General features: G+C 43.0%; 1 protein-coding gene across 1 annotated transcript in view; it reads right to left on the minus strand.

Annotated features, from left to right (window-relative positions):
- CDC40 (cell division cycle 40) overlaps window positions 1–16695 on the minus strand; it is a 324684-nt gene that overhangs the window by 147953 nt on the left and 160036 nt on the right. Inside the window, exons 3-4 of the mRNA XM_069234621.1 lie at window positions 8044–8173; window positions 7435–7518 (exon numbers count right to left, since the gene is read on the minus strand). Of these exons, the coding sequence (XP_069090722.1) occupies window positions 7435–7518; window positions 8044–8173 (214 nt within the window). The remainder of the gene's footprint in view (window positions 1–7434; window positions 7519–8043; window positions 8174–16695) is intronic.

Raw genomic sequence — 16695 nt, forward strand, 5'->3', positions numbered from 1 at the left:
TGCGAAAGATCAGAAGAGACCTGCTGTCTGTGACCTGGAGCTCTGAAGGACTATACCTGCTCCCTCTTGTGCACAGGAAGAAGACAAAATCCAAGGTCTTTTGGCTGACCTTGTGTGTGGCCACATGGAGACAACAAGCTGTAAGAGGCGTAGTTCTGGGAGTCCCCATCTAGCCAGTGGCATCTGGACCTGTATTGGACCTTGCTGTTAAATTCGGTTTGATACCCCGTAAGCCTTTAAGTGAGTCCCCAGAGATCCTAGTGTCGCATAAACTCTTATTATCCTAATGAGACTACTGAATTTGGGCAGCAGAATCACTTGCAATGTGGGAGACTGAGTCTGAACCCACTACAGATTACACCAGTCGGTCTAATCTGGGTTTTGCTCCGGCTAACTAGCAGTGACTCATCTCCACCCAAGAGCAGGAATGATTGGGCAGCCGAGCGCATGACACAATTGACTACTCAGGGAAATCGTGGTCATTGTCCAGAATTTACTGGAAAAGTCAGGACGTATTAAGTCATATGGCGGTTTTATGCGTGATGCGTAATCTGGAATGTAAATTCTGCCAAAATTTAGGAAACCCAATAGGGATTGGAGCTTTTTAATTGTGTTCAGAGGTTGTAACTGCGCGCATTTTTCTAGGAATTGAGGCGCTAAGCTCTTTCCTTGACTTGATAATTTGTATCCTAGAAGGAGGACACAAAGGACGGCTATTTTTTTTTATTTTTTTTATTGAATTTGTAGCCAAACTCAGCAAATCCCACTACAATGCGGGCTACCTGTATTAGATGTTGCAGTAATTCATCATCCGTGAGATAAATATAATCTACATAGGACAATGCTTCAGGGTGAATGTCGTGCATTATTGAAGTCACACGAACCGTGAACAGTCCTGGACTGTTCTTGTACCCCTGGAGAAAACAACAGATTTTTTTCTGGGAGCCTAGTGCGCTGAAACTTGTTAAGTCTCTACTCTAAGGCGCTGTATTTTTGCAGAAAAAATGTCCAGTGTTGTTTTGTGTTTCTTACGAACTATGTTGTTCATGAGTGCTGTGCTATTTGAGTTTTGTATAGCGTATGTGTGTGTATGACTGTTCAGATGTCTGTAGTCTAAAACTATTCTGCACGAATGGTCCGATTTAACTACTGGGAATATAGTATTATCCACTGGTGAGACGCAGGGTTCGATTACGCCCTGGTACTCCAGTTGTGTGAGGATTTCCTTCACGGGTGCTTTGGCATCATGTTTTATTGGATACTGGGGTTGTGGTTGGGGTTGATTTTTAATAAGAATTACAGAATAGGGGAATGTTTATCCCACCCTATGTGATTGCGATATAACGCGGGTGCCTGCGCCAATGTCCAATCAATGGCGTAGGATTCCCGCGAGCACATAGGGAACAAGGGGTGAGAAAGAAGGCTTGATGACCTCTTCCCCATACGGGCAAGTATGGACAAATTCAGGTGACCAATCCCTTTCGGTCAGTAGAATATCATATATGTTTATGACGCAGTCCCAAAAGATTGTGTCAATTGTGCGTTCAATGTCTCCTTCTAACTGTAACGGTACTTCGTACACCCTATCAGGCGTGGAGACACACATGTCCGCAGTTTCAACTTGTAGTAAGTTATCAGTTGCTTTCACCTCCAGATGGTCTTGAAGATTCTGGCAAACTATTGTGACCTCTGCCCATTTTAAATTGTGTTTTTTGTTGGGGAAGTTTCTCTTCCTTTTTAACAGATACGTCTGTAGAGCGTTGTGATTCCTGTCTCTGTTTCACGCACTCAGTTCTTCGCTATGACCGCCCACCTCCCACTCACTGGGTTTTTCCGGTGAGTCCTGAAAGGAACAAGATTGGCATGTATCAGTAGACTGACATCTGTCAGGCATTTTAAAATTATCTCTATTTCTGAGATTATATCTATTCTGTGGGGTCTCTGTATGCGGATAGTCTCCCCTTTCTTTTTTAGGTGTTTGTTGCTTTTTATCCCAGCGTTTCTTACTACCCTCAGGAGCTTGCTTGGTAGAATCTTTATTCTTCCAAGATTTACCCTGAAATTGTGGTTTTATTAGTTTGGCCCCCAGGCTAGCTCGACCAATACTAGAGTAGGTATCCGCGATAATCTTTGGCAGCTCACGTTCTTGATCCTGTGGAGAAACATGCGCACTGCTAGTGCAACTGCTAGGTAACTTAATATTATTGAAGACACAGTGGCAAAATTGCCCATAAGTTGCATCCCCAAGTCCAGGGCAGCCCAGTATTCATCTTGAAATGGTTTCAACACTTCCGATAAATTGGCAAGTGTTGGGTGTACCGTGTGCAGTAGTATAAAGCGTGGCAAATACTGTGCCCCAAGTATTGCAGTTATCTACAATGGGAACCATTCAAAATGGCAAGCACATAGTTAATATTCTATGCTTATCCTATGGTCCTATATGGGGAAATACTGCTCCCAGTGCATTTATTTTTTGAGCTAACCAAAACAGAATCTCTTCTTGTTTGGCGGGTACTTTACCCATGATCGAATGTACAGTCGCAAGATTAATGCCTGACGTTACTGCATGTGGTTGCACCGGAGCAGCACGTGCTGGGTTTGTGTTTAATGTTTGCATTAGAAAGTGTACTAATCGTCTATATATTGCCATCAGCTCAGCATATAAACGACGGAGTTCAGCTGCCGTTAAGTTTGCTGCAGCAGGCCGAGGTGTATATGTGGCCAATAAAGGCTAGGTAGGACCATCATTACTTAGAGGACCTAACCTAACAAGTAGAATTTGGTGGGGTAGGGAGCCATAAAGCCAATTATTATGTTCTTGATAAGACAGAGGTATTTCTAGATATGCATATGCTCTGTATTGTGCAGGTGCATTTGCAGATGTATAGTGATGAAATGTATTTGTGTTCCCATCAGCTGCTGAAAATGTGACCCAAAAATAGAAAATTTCTGTTCTATAGGCTGGATGAGCCTCAACAACAAATGTAAATGGACCCCCCCTGGGCCGTTAGGCCATGTGCCAATAAATGTGCAGTATGGGGTGGTCGCATAGTAACTGCAATTGCTACCTGTTGTGGGTTTGCCATGATGAATGGTACATTTCTGTTCAGAGATAAGCACACCACATGGAGATTATCCTTTTAGAGTTCAAGTTTGAACAACCTACAGCTTTAGGTATTCCCTACTTAGCGCAGGAGAAAATTCCTCAATACCACAGATGTCTCTGTATATAGTACTGACGTGTCTTTGTATGTAATGAGACAGGAGGACCTGAAAATTAGAGCCTGACCAAATGTTGGCGATGCCATTATCCTCATGAAACTACTGGATTTGGGTGGCAGAATTACTTGCAATGTGGGAGACTGAGTCTGGACCCACTACAGGTGGCACCTGTTGGCCTAATCCGGGTTTTGCTCCGGCTAACTAGCAGTGCATCATCTCCACCCAAGAGCAGGGATGACTGGGCAGCTGAGAGCATGACACAATTGACTCCTCAAGGAAATCGTGTTCACTCGGATCGAATCCGTTTCTCTTAGTTACATTAGTCTCACATATACAAGGACAATCAAAGGTAGGGTATAGTTCAATAAGATTTTATTGAAGTATCTGCATCTTAGACAATAAAGCATGTACTGCAATAACTAGGACGATGAAGTGTGACAGGATTAAAATTGTGACAAGGAGAGTTAAGCATAAAAATAACGCTATCATATTGTCATTAGAATCATTAAAATAGCTTCTACCTAGGCTATGTTAGAGCACAGCATGTTAAGCTCTAATTCTGCCCTTCAGGTTCCCCTTGGGAATACATCATCCCTCATACCTGAGCAAGAGGCCTGTAGTCTACATAAGCAGCTGTAGCGAAGCACTCCGCAATCAGCATTCAGCCATAGTCATCTGGCTGGAATCTCCCTCTAAAGTACATGGGTCAAAGTAGTTTTATAATAAAACAGCTGCTGTTTCAAGAAAAGATCCCTACGTAAGACTGTGTATGTTTCTATGAACACTAGAGACAAAGCATTACCACGTTTGCCGGCAACCTATCTTACTGCAGCCTTGAGAAAAGCGCAGACTGAAAGAAATGTCTTGTTTAAGCATGCAGTGCTGGCCTAGGCCAAGAACAACTAGATAGAGAAAATAAAACAAGACTGCAAATGTGGCTATTGTTAAAATAATAAAAACGAATCTGAATAAAATATCTAGGTTAAAGTGCACAGCAACAGCCCTAGTTCGCTAAAATAGAGTGTATGAAGCTTTATGTAAAATGGCTACACAACTCTAGAAGCCTTTGGAAGTGCAATCCTGTGGTGGATTGGAACTTAAAGGAACATGTCAGAAGTTGACAGGACAAACCTATGCTGCAATGAGGTCAGCCTCAAATTGCGCCTAGTTCCCAGTCTACCACAACCATTGACTATCATTCGCACTATGTGCTTTTCAGGAGTAGTTCTACTTAATACTTTAAAATTCACATCTACAGTATACCCTTATTTGAATATTGTCATTTTGTTTACTAAGTTTTACTCTTTTTTCAATTCTACTTGTTACTGCTTTGCATTTTGAAATTATTACTGTTTTAAAACTACAGAAACACTTTATATAGTGCCACAAGTTAAGTCGGTCTGCTCAGTGTCATATCTACCAAAGGTTGAGCTTCGGTTATTTTAGTGACTTGATGGATCACCCTGACAAATATTGCGGTTATTCCTTGAGGTGGGTAGTCAACCACCCCAAATAAAAATCTAACTTCTAACAGTAGTCCTAAGCATTGTCAATTCTTAGCAATACTTCTAGAAAAGTAGAAGATTTATAAACTGCCTATTAGAGCCAAGGGACATGACCATGTCTCACAGGCCACCATGCCCCAGATTGTGCTTATAGAAAAAGGTTCACCCTGAAGTTTTTTTAAACCATTCACAAATATCTCACTAAGCCTGCTCTCAATTACCCAAGGAGGGTGCTATAAAATACAGAAGTAGGAACGTATCAGCATCAAAAAATCTCTTGAATATCCTGAAACAAACCCCAGTTAAAAAAGAGTACCAAAAGAGGTAGACATTTCTAATAACAAATGTTGTTAAATTCTGTAAAAAAACAATGTTAGAGATAAGGACGAGTTGTTTGTAGTTTCTTCCAAATACCCACCACTGACCTGGCAAATAAACCGGCTATGCAGTTCTTAAAGCCCAAATGCCTCCACCATCAGGAGATTCAGACCAGGAGAACCATGGTTTTCCCACCTGATTACTTACCAACAACTTCCTGTCTTTCTCTATAAACGTGTCCTGCCAAAATCGTATAAAACATATAAAAGATGATGAAAGTAAAGCTTGAAAATAGTCTGAAGCACTGGAAAATACTCTACTCATCCACTGTTCCACTCTAGACAGAGACCCACTTTATGGAAATCTGCACAGACCCTGTGCCTCAGAGGAACAGTCCATCCTGAACAGTTGATAAAGCCCCCTCTAAAAAAAAATTTTTTTTAAAAAGGGACACACGCAACAACAGATCCGCTTCAGCCTTATTAGACCCCCCATCAATTAGGTTTAGCTTGGATCATGCAGCACAGCAAACAATGGGGCCCCACATCTAGGAAGTACTTTAGCCAGTTACAATGGTGCATCAAACATAAAAGGGACTGGGAGGAATGCTTGCAAATAGTCTGACCTCTGGCAATTGCTCTGGGTAACATTCCAACCCACCATGCATAGTTCTGACAAATGCATTCACTACATTCTCCTCCTCTTTTTTCAACCAATTTTACAATTGAGTGATAGGAGGTGAGTGAAGGGGCGAAGGAAAACGGAGTAGGTGAATGATACAGGGACAAGCTTTGTCATAAATAACAAATTGTAGAGGAACATATTTAATAGCAACCCAGCTAGAAACTGTCATATGAATTGGTAAGTTGTTATGAGAACAAAACACTGATTTGCGCAGTGGTGCTTGGGTGCATTAGGTGTTATAGAGAAAACCTTGCCTAAAATGGCTTTCTCAACAGCAGTGACAGCTTGTATCTAAAGCTGGCCATTAAGGAGACAGGCTAAACCTGTCTCAATATTCTGAGCTCTCAGATTAATCCAAGTACCTGTTAATCCTAGCATCCTCATATTTCTTGCTTTTTTGCCCACTTGTCACCATTTGAGATTTTGAAGATCAGGCTAATTAGTGGCAGGATGACAGTGCGCAACTCCTCTGCACTTTAGTTAGATTATGGGCACATCAAACATCAAGTGGTATGCCTACATTGCCCCTGTAGACGTCAGCAGGACTGTGTCTTTTCAGCCTATTTAATAGCTTTTAGTGCAGCTGCCAAACAAAAGTTGGTGGCTGTTTAAAAAAAAAATGTATTGCTATTGAAAACTTTTTAAAAAATCTTGCCCTCTTCAAAGTCTTCAGAAGATTACTGCAATCTCTATTATGGGGTAAACTTAAAATAATTAATTACACTTCAGTAATTCTAAACGGTTTAATGCTGGAGCTACAAAACAAATTCCTTCTGTGTGGAGTGAGTATAGATTTCTCATTGATATCAATTTCTGATGATGACTTACTCTCAGTATAATTAGTCGTCAAACAGGTGGGCATAATTTCACCCTAGATTTCTATGTGTATTCAGAAAGTTGTGGGTCATGCTCTTACAGGTGATCCTTTCCTCAGATAAGGTGTTGAAACTGGGTTCCTCAAAACCATTAGTGGCACCTCTCAGTTTTGTTTGGGTCAATCAATATTCAGCAGACCCTTGTGGTCCTGGATGATACCAAAAGGTATAACTCTTAATCTCTTCACAAAACATTAATTAATCAGCAGTTTTCAAAATGCAGTTGTTTGCCCTTTGGAAATTGATAGAATATATAAATTGTAACACTCTGTTAGAAAAACAATTAAGTGTGCACTGGTAGGTGGTCCTTCTACTTTCCCTTATTCCTAATGAAGGAATAGACCTTCAAATTTAGCTCTGCAGAAAGCCACTCTGATTGCATTTGAGAATTTGTTAAATTCTTGAAAAGCTTTCTTTCTTCGGGTAAGCAAAAGTACAGGTCAAGGGTGGGCTGTGTTAATATGAATCCTTATGTCTTTTGAACAACTACTCGCTCTAATTCCGTTCTCCACACGAAGAGTGTAGACTGTTTACTATTATGAGAAAAAGCCAAACATGCATCCCATGAAAAAACAATACAAATGTGTATTAAAATAAAATCTACAATCAAAAAAGGCAGGTCAGTAATTAATCTAAAACAGTTTTAAATAGAAGCATGAATAGGCACAGGAGCAACAACGGAATGTTAGATAAGTTACTTCATTGGCAATACTTTTTTACCCATTGTTTAATGTAAGTGTGTATTAATATTTATTGCACTTACATTTATGTAATTGGCTTAAATCTCACAATATTTTACAAAACATATCGCAAGGCTCATGCCATTTTACCTTGATTCTTTTCCGCATCTTCAACAGAACCAATATATTTATTATCAGTTTGCTGAATGTCTATCGAGGGATCCAACGCATAACCTAAATTAAACAGAACAAAAGAGTAAATCAGCACAGAAAGTACAGAAAACTTCATAATATCTTAATCTTAAACAACATGCCAGCCTAACACTAAATCCATGCAACAACCAATGACTCTTTATAATCTGATTAGAAATTCAGTATATCTTAAGAAGCCAAAAAATTTAAAAAAATAAGAAATAAAATCACACTACACTCTTGCCAAACAAAAATGTAAGAAGTCATACATGTGCAACAGTCCATTTTCTATTTTTTAAAACTGAATTTCCACTGAGTAATGATTTTTACAATGAAGCATATAGGCATCAATATGGCCAAATGATGATTTGTTGAAGAGCCTCCTTTTGTTTTGATGCTTGTTTGTATACGTTTGCTAAAAAAAGAATAAACCAAAAGGGAACTGTTACTTTGCATTGGAAAATGGAAGAGCTAGATACTCATTAATTTAAACCTCACCAGAAAAACAAAGTCCTAAAGTGCAGCTGAACAGCAAAATACAGAGCAATATTTACCATTAGTTCTTACCATAGGTTGAAAAAGTTCTTCTTTGCTGTTCAAACATGAAGTCATTGATATGAGTTGGTTCTGCAAACCCTGAGAGCATATTTCTAGGGGCAGACATCTGCTGAGTTGTGAATGGATTAACTGGTCCAAACTGATGAGAGAGAACAATTAAGCAACAAGAGAATGAAAAGATTTGTACAACAGGGCACATATACTAAGAACTTTAAATGCTTCTACATTACTAGAAGGTACAGAATTTTTTAACTCTAAGTAAGCAATTAGATAAGAAGTCACTGCTGTTTCCTCTGGGTTCGCTGTGTGATGCCCAGCCAGAGGATTTGCCTGAGGTGGGGTTCCCGTGGGAACCTGAAAGTTTTAGATATCTGAGCATATGGGTTATACATATGGTGACGGCACATCTGACCCACAATGTGGAATGGGTGGTAAAGGGTTTGGAGCACTCTGTTTCGTTCTTGAATAAGCTGCCTCTATCCGTAATGAGAAGTGTGGCTGTGGCCAAGATAGTGTTCTTGCTGTCGTGCCTTTACTTGGTTCAGAATTCTTTGTTTCTATTGACAGCTTGACTTTATCACCTGGATAGCTTGTTGATTTCCTTGGTTTAGGCTGGCTGTGGTAGCAGGGTGGCGTTGTCCATGTTACAAAGGGATATGGAAGATGGAGTCTTGGCACTCCCTAATATTTGACTCTATTATTATACGGCTCATTTACAACATGCTGCTAAGTTGATGATGCAGACGGATAATTGGGAGAAGCGGCTGTTTGTTGGCATGTTGGGAGATGAGGCACTGGTGCACACATTAATGTCAGGCGGTAGGTCGGTGACTCCTGTCCCCTACCTGGTTAAGAATACAGCTGGGATTTGGGAACGGGCAGTTAAGAGAATACTACGACGTGCCCCCTTTGATAGGGAACTGAAGATCTGGAGTCTGGCCCCCTTTTGGGATATAGATACTCTCATGTCAATGGAGACTTAGAGAATGGGTGGCTGCTTGGTGGCGGGTGATTTATATCCCAATGGTGGGTTTTTTCCTTTCTGGAGGCGCGAGATGCATTTGGATTGAGAGCTGGCCAGTTCTTGCAATATGCCAAGATTGAGAGTGTTGCTCGAGAGGTCTGGGTTTCCAGTAGCCCCTGTGGCATCAAAGATGTTAAATAGGTTAATAAGTTGGGGCGATGATTCCCACTTGGTTACTCTGTTTTATAGAGTGCTGCATGGTGATAGTGTGGGGGTGGAATGAGTAGCACGTAGGGCCTGGGATCGGGAGCTGGGAAACCCCATAGAAGACTTGAATGGGAATTTGGCACTGTCGCTGGTGCACACGGTCTCTTGTAACCACAGATTTAAGTTGTTGCACTTTAATTTTGTCCATCGAGTGTACAACACGCCTGCTCGTCTTAAAAAGGTGGACCCGACAAGGGAGACAGAGTGTCCTCGATGTGGGGAGACAGGTGCTTCCTTTATCCACTTGGCCTGGTCCTGTAGGGAGGTACAGTAATTTTGGTGGGTGGTGGTTCGGAGCCCGAAGGAGTCACCGGTCTACGACTCGAGACAACGCCATTGGCTTGCCTCCTGGGTACAATACAGAGACCACGGGGTAGACGCGGCCCATACAGATTTGCACAGCTTGCTTTGGTGTTGGCTTAGTGAAGAGTGGCTATGGTCTGGATGGGTACATGAAGCCCATCCCCTTCTAACTGGTCCTATCATGTTTTGGAATGGGGTGTGGCCGAAGAACAAAACATGAAACTGACAAGTAGGGAGGAAGGGGCACTGGAAGACATAAGGGCCTGGAGTACACTGTTAGAACGCTTCATGGGGGCCCAGGAGTCCAGCTCTGATTGGAGGACGGATGAGGATCCTTGACCGTAGGATGTTATGCTATGCACATAGGTGACAACCAACTGTGGTAATAGAGTAACACTGGTAAACATGGTGTATGAACGATTTGGTTACATAGGAGGTCGGGGATTGGGGGGGGTGGGGAGTGAATCAAGCTATTGCTGGTCTGATTGGATATGTTCCATGTTTTGCCTATAGGTATCATCAGCCTCCGCCCAGGAGTACAATGGACATTGTGATATCTCGTGTGAAAATGCACTGCTTGTTTTGTTTTTATTTCAAATTGTTTTGTTATAAACTCAATAAAACAGAGTTTTAAAAAAAAGTAAGCAGTTAGATCAGGACATAATTTAACTAGCTGGTATCTCTACCCACACTGTCTGTTAAAATACACAAGTGAGAAGGCACTGCCCAGCCAGCCTTTTAGGCGACTGCAATGCAACTTATTTTTAAGTTAAGAAGCATACCTGTTCTGTAGTGTAGCGAACACAAAAAAACAAAAACAGAAGATGTAATGGTATGTTGTGCAATAATGAACTGCACATAGTGGCTACAGTTTGAATGAAACCCTCTAACATATAAAGTAGGAACTGATTCCCATGGGCAGCAGATAAAGCAATCTGTTGCCACATATAAGAGCTGACTCCCTCGATATCTGGTGCAAGTCCAGTGCAGATTATTTGCAATCTGGAGAAAATGAAAATGAAAATTACAAGTACCGGGGACGCATGGAAAAGGCTTGGATTGGAAATACTACTCAAATATCCCATTAGTCAACTAAGGAACACAGAAGGGGGAAAGGAATAAAGAAATAAAGGAACAATGAAGAAGTAGTTGGGTATGGCAAGATAAAGTAGGAGGAACGTTTTCCCTCTGCATAATGCTCAAAGCAAGGTGGTAACTCACCAGGTTGGTGTTCTATAGTGTTCCACTACAACATCTATTTTTTAATATCATCTTGCAAGAATATCGACTCCAAATTATTGACTACCACTATACTATCCAGGTTTACAATTCTCAACAGCACAACTATGCAATTCAATAAAATACGTTACTTACAAGCACTCCAATGTGGAGCTAAGAACAGCACAACTAAATTTACCAATTTACATTGCTCTTGATGGTACCATTAGTGGGGCTCTGTAATCTGCAGTCGATATTCCTGCAGAGCAGTATTGCAGTACTGCTTATATCGCGGTATATAAAAGGTATAAAGGTGCTCTACACAGAACAAAAACATTTGCCAAAATAAATAAATAACAAACGTAAAAAAGCTCCCAGAAAGCAATTGCACACTCCTGTTCTACAGCCCAAGTGTCCCTCTGCTAGTGCGACTGGTTAACAAGCACATATAATCTGAAACATTATTATAAATAAAATCAACACATGGCAGAGGGCCAAAAAGTAATAACAGGACCACAAAACCCACTGAAATATGGAGATAGTAAACTAGACAAAGAGACACCTTCCAGTCCGAAAACAGGAGAGAGAGACCAAGCAATGGCAGTACCGACGGACCTAGCTTATAACAAGGTGCCTGAATGTTTCTATCCATGCAGTAATAATTAATACATTATAGCTTGATTAACTAGAATGCATCCATTTACTTTTGAGAACCGTTAACTAAGGACTGCTGGGAGGTCGCACCACACCTCTCCTCTACTCCCCAATCTTCCAGGTGGATCATTAAACGTATTGATGTGACCACATGCCAGTTGACCCTCAGAACAGAATTCAGCTCTCTGTGTCCAGACTCCTTAGTGCATGCAGACATGCTCCCTCTACTCTAGGACCTAGCCTCCGGCCTCATGTACCCTTATGGAGCACACTGAGCACCACTGGAATAGCAATATTAGCTTTTTTCCCTCCCACCTAGCCCTTTTTCAATTGCTTGTATCTTTAACTAGACGGTTGATTGGACCACATCTGATCCATTGTTAGATTAACTATTTTATTGTATGGTTATTTCCGAATATACACTTAAGGGTGCCTGTCTTTTCCTTATTTATTTTAATTATTTTCAGTTGCCAGTTTTCCTTTTTCTCCATTTCTATTCTCCAAGTCCTGCCTCATTTGAGTGCCTGGCCAGTAGTGTCAATTCTGGAACTTCTCCTGTGGCAGGATTGTTGGCAGACATAAAAATGGCACTTTAAAGTCCTTGAATGGAAATTATCCATCTGGAAAACTTTTTTTTATTTTTATTTTTAGAAAATACCACAAATAAAAATAGAGCAGGAACCCAGCATTACTCACTGCAGATACCACCCAGCCGGGAAGCCCAGCGGAGGTCAAAATAGTACATAATGCAATCACAGCTCGGAGAGAAAGGCACAGAGCACACCACAGCTTCTCTGACACTTGCTTACTGCAATATACGTCGTCCACCAGCACACTGTTTACCACAGTGTCAACCATCCTAGGAGTAAGAAATGCACAGCATCATTCTGTGTTGTACCTGCCCTGACTGCCTGACATGTAACATGACATGCTGCTGATACTGGGAGAGGGATTTCACTGCTCGGGGCATTGAGGGCAATGGACAGTAGCACAACTGTTTTTTTCCTGTGAGAGTAGTGCATTAACAATACACCTTTATTCAGTCAACACCCCACCCTCCTTAAATTAAGGATTAAAGAAGGAAAGGGAACTACAGTTACAGCTTCCTCAAACACAATGCATTTCACTCTGGGTGGCGTGAATTCACAGTGGTGCCAGAGAGCACAATGTTAAAATTGAAATCTGCACTCTTTCTGAAACCAGACGTCCACCTTCCCAGCTCTTTCTTTGCAGTAAAGCAAGTTCTAGTGTACTATTTCTGCAAGTGAGGCAGTGTTTTGCAACAGGAACACAAACATACCATACATTTCGTTTTCTTGTGTCATTTTGTTTTATTTTAAAGCCATCCAGTATGGCAAACCAGACTGCAATATCCTTGGGGGGAGGTCTAGATGAAGTTCACAACTAAATCCCATTTGTATTTTATTTGCCAGTGTTTAAAACGTAAAACCCTTTCCCACTGTGTAAGGAAATGCCTCCTTGGCATGGTTACCCCCTGACTTTTTGCCTTTGCTGATGCTATGTTTTGATTTGAAAGTGTGCTTAGGCCTGCTAACCAGGCCACAGCACCAGTGTTCTTTCCCTAACCTGTACTTTTGTTTACACAATTGGCACACCCTGGCATCCAGGTAAGTCCCTTGTAACTGGTACCCCTGGTACCAAGGGCCCTGATGCCAGGGACGGTCTCTAAGGGCTGCAGCATAGCTTATGCCACCCTAGGGACCCCTCACTCAGCACAGACACACTGCTTGCCAGCTTGTGTGTACTGGTGAGGACAAAACGAGTAAAGTCGACATGGCACTCCCCTCAGGGTGCCATGCCAACCTCACACTGCCTATGTAGTATAGATAAGTCACCCCTCTAGCAGGCCTTACTGCCCTAAGGCAGGGTGCACTATACCATAGGTGAGGGCACCAGTGCATGAGCACTGTGCCCCTACAGTGTCTAAGCCAAACCTTAGACATTGTAAGTGCAGGGTAGCCATAAGAGTATATGGTCTGGGAGTCTGTCAAACACGAACTCCACAGCACCATAATGGCTACACTGAAAACTGGGAAGTTTAGTATCAAACTTCTCAGCACAATAAATGCACACTGATGCCAGTGTACATTTTGTTGTAAAATACACCCCAGAGGGCACCTTAGAGGTGCCCCCTGAAACCTTAACCAACTACCCGTGTAGGCTGACTGGTTTTAGCAGCCTGCCACACTCGAGACATGTGGCTGGCCACATGGGGAGAGTGCCTTTGCCACTCTGTGGCTAGTAACAAAGCCTGCACTGGGTGGAGATGCTTATCACCTCCCCCTTGCAGGAGCTGTAACACCTGGCGGTGAGCCTCAAAGGCTCACCCCCTTTGTTACAGCACCACAGGGCATTCCAGCTAGTGGAGTTGCCCGCCCCCTCCGGCCACGGCCCCACTTTTGGCGGCAAGGCCGGAGGAGATAATGAGAAAAACAAGGAGGAGTCACTGGCCAGTCAGGACAACCCCTAAGGCAACCTGAGCTGAACTGACTGACTTTTAGGAATCCTCCATCTTGCAGATGGAGGATTCCCCCAATAGGGATAGGAATGTGACCCCCTCCCCTTGGGAGGAGGCACAAAGAGGGTGTAGCCACCCTCAGGGCTAGTAGCCATTAGCTACTGCCCTCCCTGACCTAAACACACCCCTAAATTCTGTATTTAGGGGCTCCCCTGAACCTAGGAACTCAGATTCCTGCAACCTAAGAAGAAGAGGACTGCTAAGCTGAAAAACCCTGCAGAGAAGACTGAGACACCAACTGCTTTGGCCCCAGCTCTACCGGCCTGTCTCCCCACTTCCAAAGACACTGCTCCAGCGACGCTCTCCCCAGGGACCAGCGACCTCTGAAGCCTCAGAGGACTGCCCTGCATCTAGAAGGACCAAGAACTCCCGAGGACAGCGGCTCTGTTCACCCAAGACTGCAACTTTGTTTCCAAAGAAGCAACTTAAAGACAACTGCATTTCCCGCCAGAAGCGTGAGACTTGCAACTCTGCACCCGACGCCCCCGGCTCGACTTTTGGAGAACAAACACTTCAGGGAGGACTCCCCGGCGACTACGAGACCGTGAGTAGCCAGAGTTGCCCCCCCCCAACCCCCCACAGCGACGCCTGCAGAGGGAATCCCGAGGCTCCCCCTGACCGCGACTGCCTGACTCCCAGATCCTGACGCCTGGAAAAGACACTGCACCCGCAGCCGCCAAGACCTGAAAGATCGGAACTCCAGTGTAGGAGTGACCCCCAGGAGGCCCTCTCCCTTGCCCAGGTGGTGGCTATCCCGAGGAGCCCCCTCCTTGCCTGCATCGCTGAAGAGACCCCTTGGTCTCCCATTGATTTCTATTACAAACCCAACGCGTGTTTGCACACTGCACCCGGCCGCCCCGTGCTGCTGAGGGTGTACTTTCTGTGTGGACTTGTGTCCCCCCCCGGTGCCCTACAAAACCCCCCTGGTCTGCCCTCCGAAGACGCGGGTACTTACCTGCTGGCAGACTGGAACCGGGGCACCCCCTTCTCCATTGAAGCCTATGTGTTTTGGGCACCACTCTGCACCTGACCGGCCCTGAGCTGCTGGTGTGGTAACTTTGGGGTTGCTCTGAACCCCCAACGGTGGGCTACTTTGGACCCAAACTTGAACCCCGTAGGTGGTTTACTTACCTACAAAAACTAACAAATACTTACCTCCCCAGGAACTGTTGAAAATTGCACTGTGTCTAGTTTTAAAATAGCTATATGTGTTTTATTTGAAAAGTATATATGCTATTGTGATTATTCAAAGTTCCTAAAGTACTTACCTGTAATACCTTTCATTTGAGATATTACATGTAAAATTTGAACCTGTGGTTCTTAAAATAAACTAAGAAAAGGTATTTTTCTATACAAAAACCTATTGGCCTGGAATTGTCTCTGAGTGTGTGTTCCTCATTTATTGCCTGTGTGTGAACAACAAATGCTTAACACTACTCCTTTGATAAGCCTACTGCTCGACCACACTACCACAAAATAGAGCATTAGTATTATCTCTTTTTGCCACTATCTTACCTCTAAGGGGAACCCTTGGACTCTGTGCATACTATTCCTTACTTTGAAATAGTACATACAGAGCCAACTTCCTACATTGGTGGATCACCGGTGGGGTACAAGACTTTGCATTTGCTGGACTACTCAGCCAATACCTGATCACACGACAAATTCCAAAAATTGTCACTAGAAATTGATTTTTACAATTTGAGCTATTTTTCAAAATTCTTAAAAGTCCTGCTAGGACCTTGTGTTAGACCCTGTTAGCATTTCTTTTAGAGTTTAAAAGTTTTGTGAAAGTTTGAATTAGATTCTAGAACTAGTTTTAGATTCTTAAAAAGTATTCCAACTTTTAGAAACATAATGTCTAGTGCAGATGTGAATGTGGAGGAACTCGACCTCACACCTTACCTCCATCTTAAGATGAGGGAGCTAAGGTCACTCTGCAACCTAAAGAAAATCACAATTGGCTCAAGACCCTCCAAACAGCTCCAGGAGCTTTTGGCAGAGTTTGAAAAAGCCAACCCCTCTGGGGATGACAACCCAGAGGATGATGATAGTGAACTGGAGGAGAATTCCCCCCCTTCCAGTCCTAACTAGGGAACCCAGGGACCCTCAATCCCTGATTCCAACTGTGATAGTCAGAGATGCTGCTTCCCTCCCAGGAGGGACCAGCACCTCTGGAATCACTGAGGATAGCCTCAGTGAAGAGGACCTCCTGCTAGCCAGGATGGCCAAAAGATTGGCTTTGGAAAGACAGATCCTAGCCATAGAAAGGGAAAGACAAGAGATGGGCCTAGGTCCCATCAATGGTGGCAGCAACATAAATAGGGTCAGAGATTCTCCTGACATGTTGAAAATCCCTAAAGGGATTGTAACTAAATATGAAGATGGTGATGACATCACCAAATGGTTCACAGCTTTTGAGAGGGCTTGTGTAACCAGAAAAGTAAGCAGATCTCACTGGGGTGCTCTCCTTTGGGAAATGTTCACTGGAAAGTGTAGAGATAGACTCCTCACACTCTCTGGAAAAGATGCAGAATCTTATGACCTCATGAAGGGAACCCTGATTGAGGGCTTTGGATTCTCCACGGAGGAGTATAGAATTAGTTTCAGGGGGGCTCAAAAATCCTCAAGCCAGACCTGGGTTGATTTTGTGGACTACTCAGTAAAAACACTGGATGGTTGGATTCAAGGCAGTGGTGTTAATGATTATGATGGG

Source organism: Pleurodeles waltl, chromosome 5 (genome assembly GCF_031143425.1).
Source record: "Pleurodeles waltl isolate 20211129_DDA chromosome 5, aPleWal1.hap1.20221129, whole genome shotgun sequence".
NCBI lineage: Eukaryota > Metazoa > Chordata > Amphibia > Caudata > Salamandridae > Pleurodeles > Pleurodeles waltl.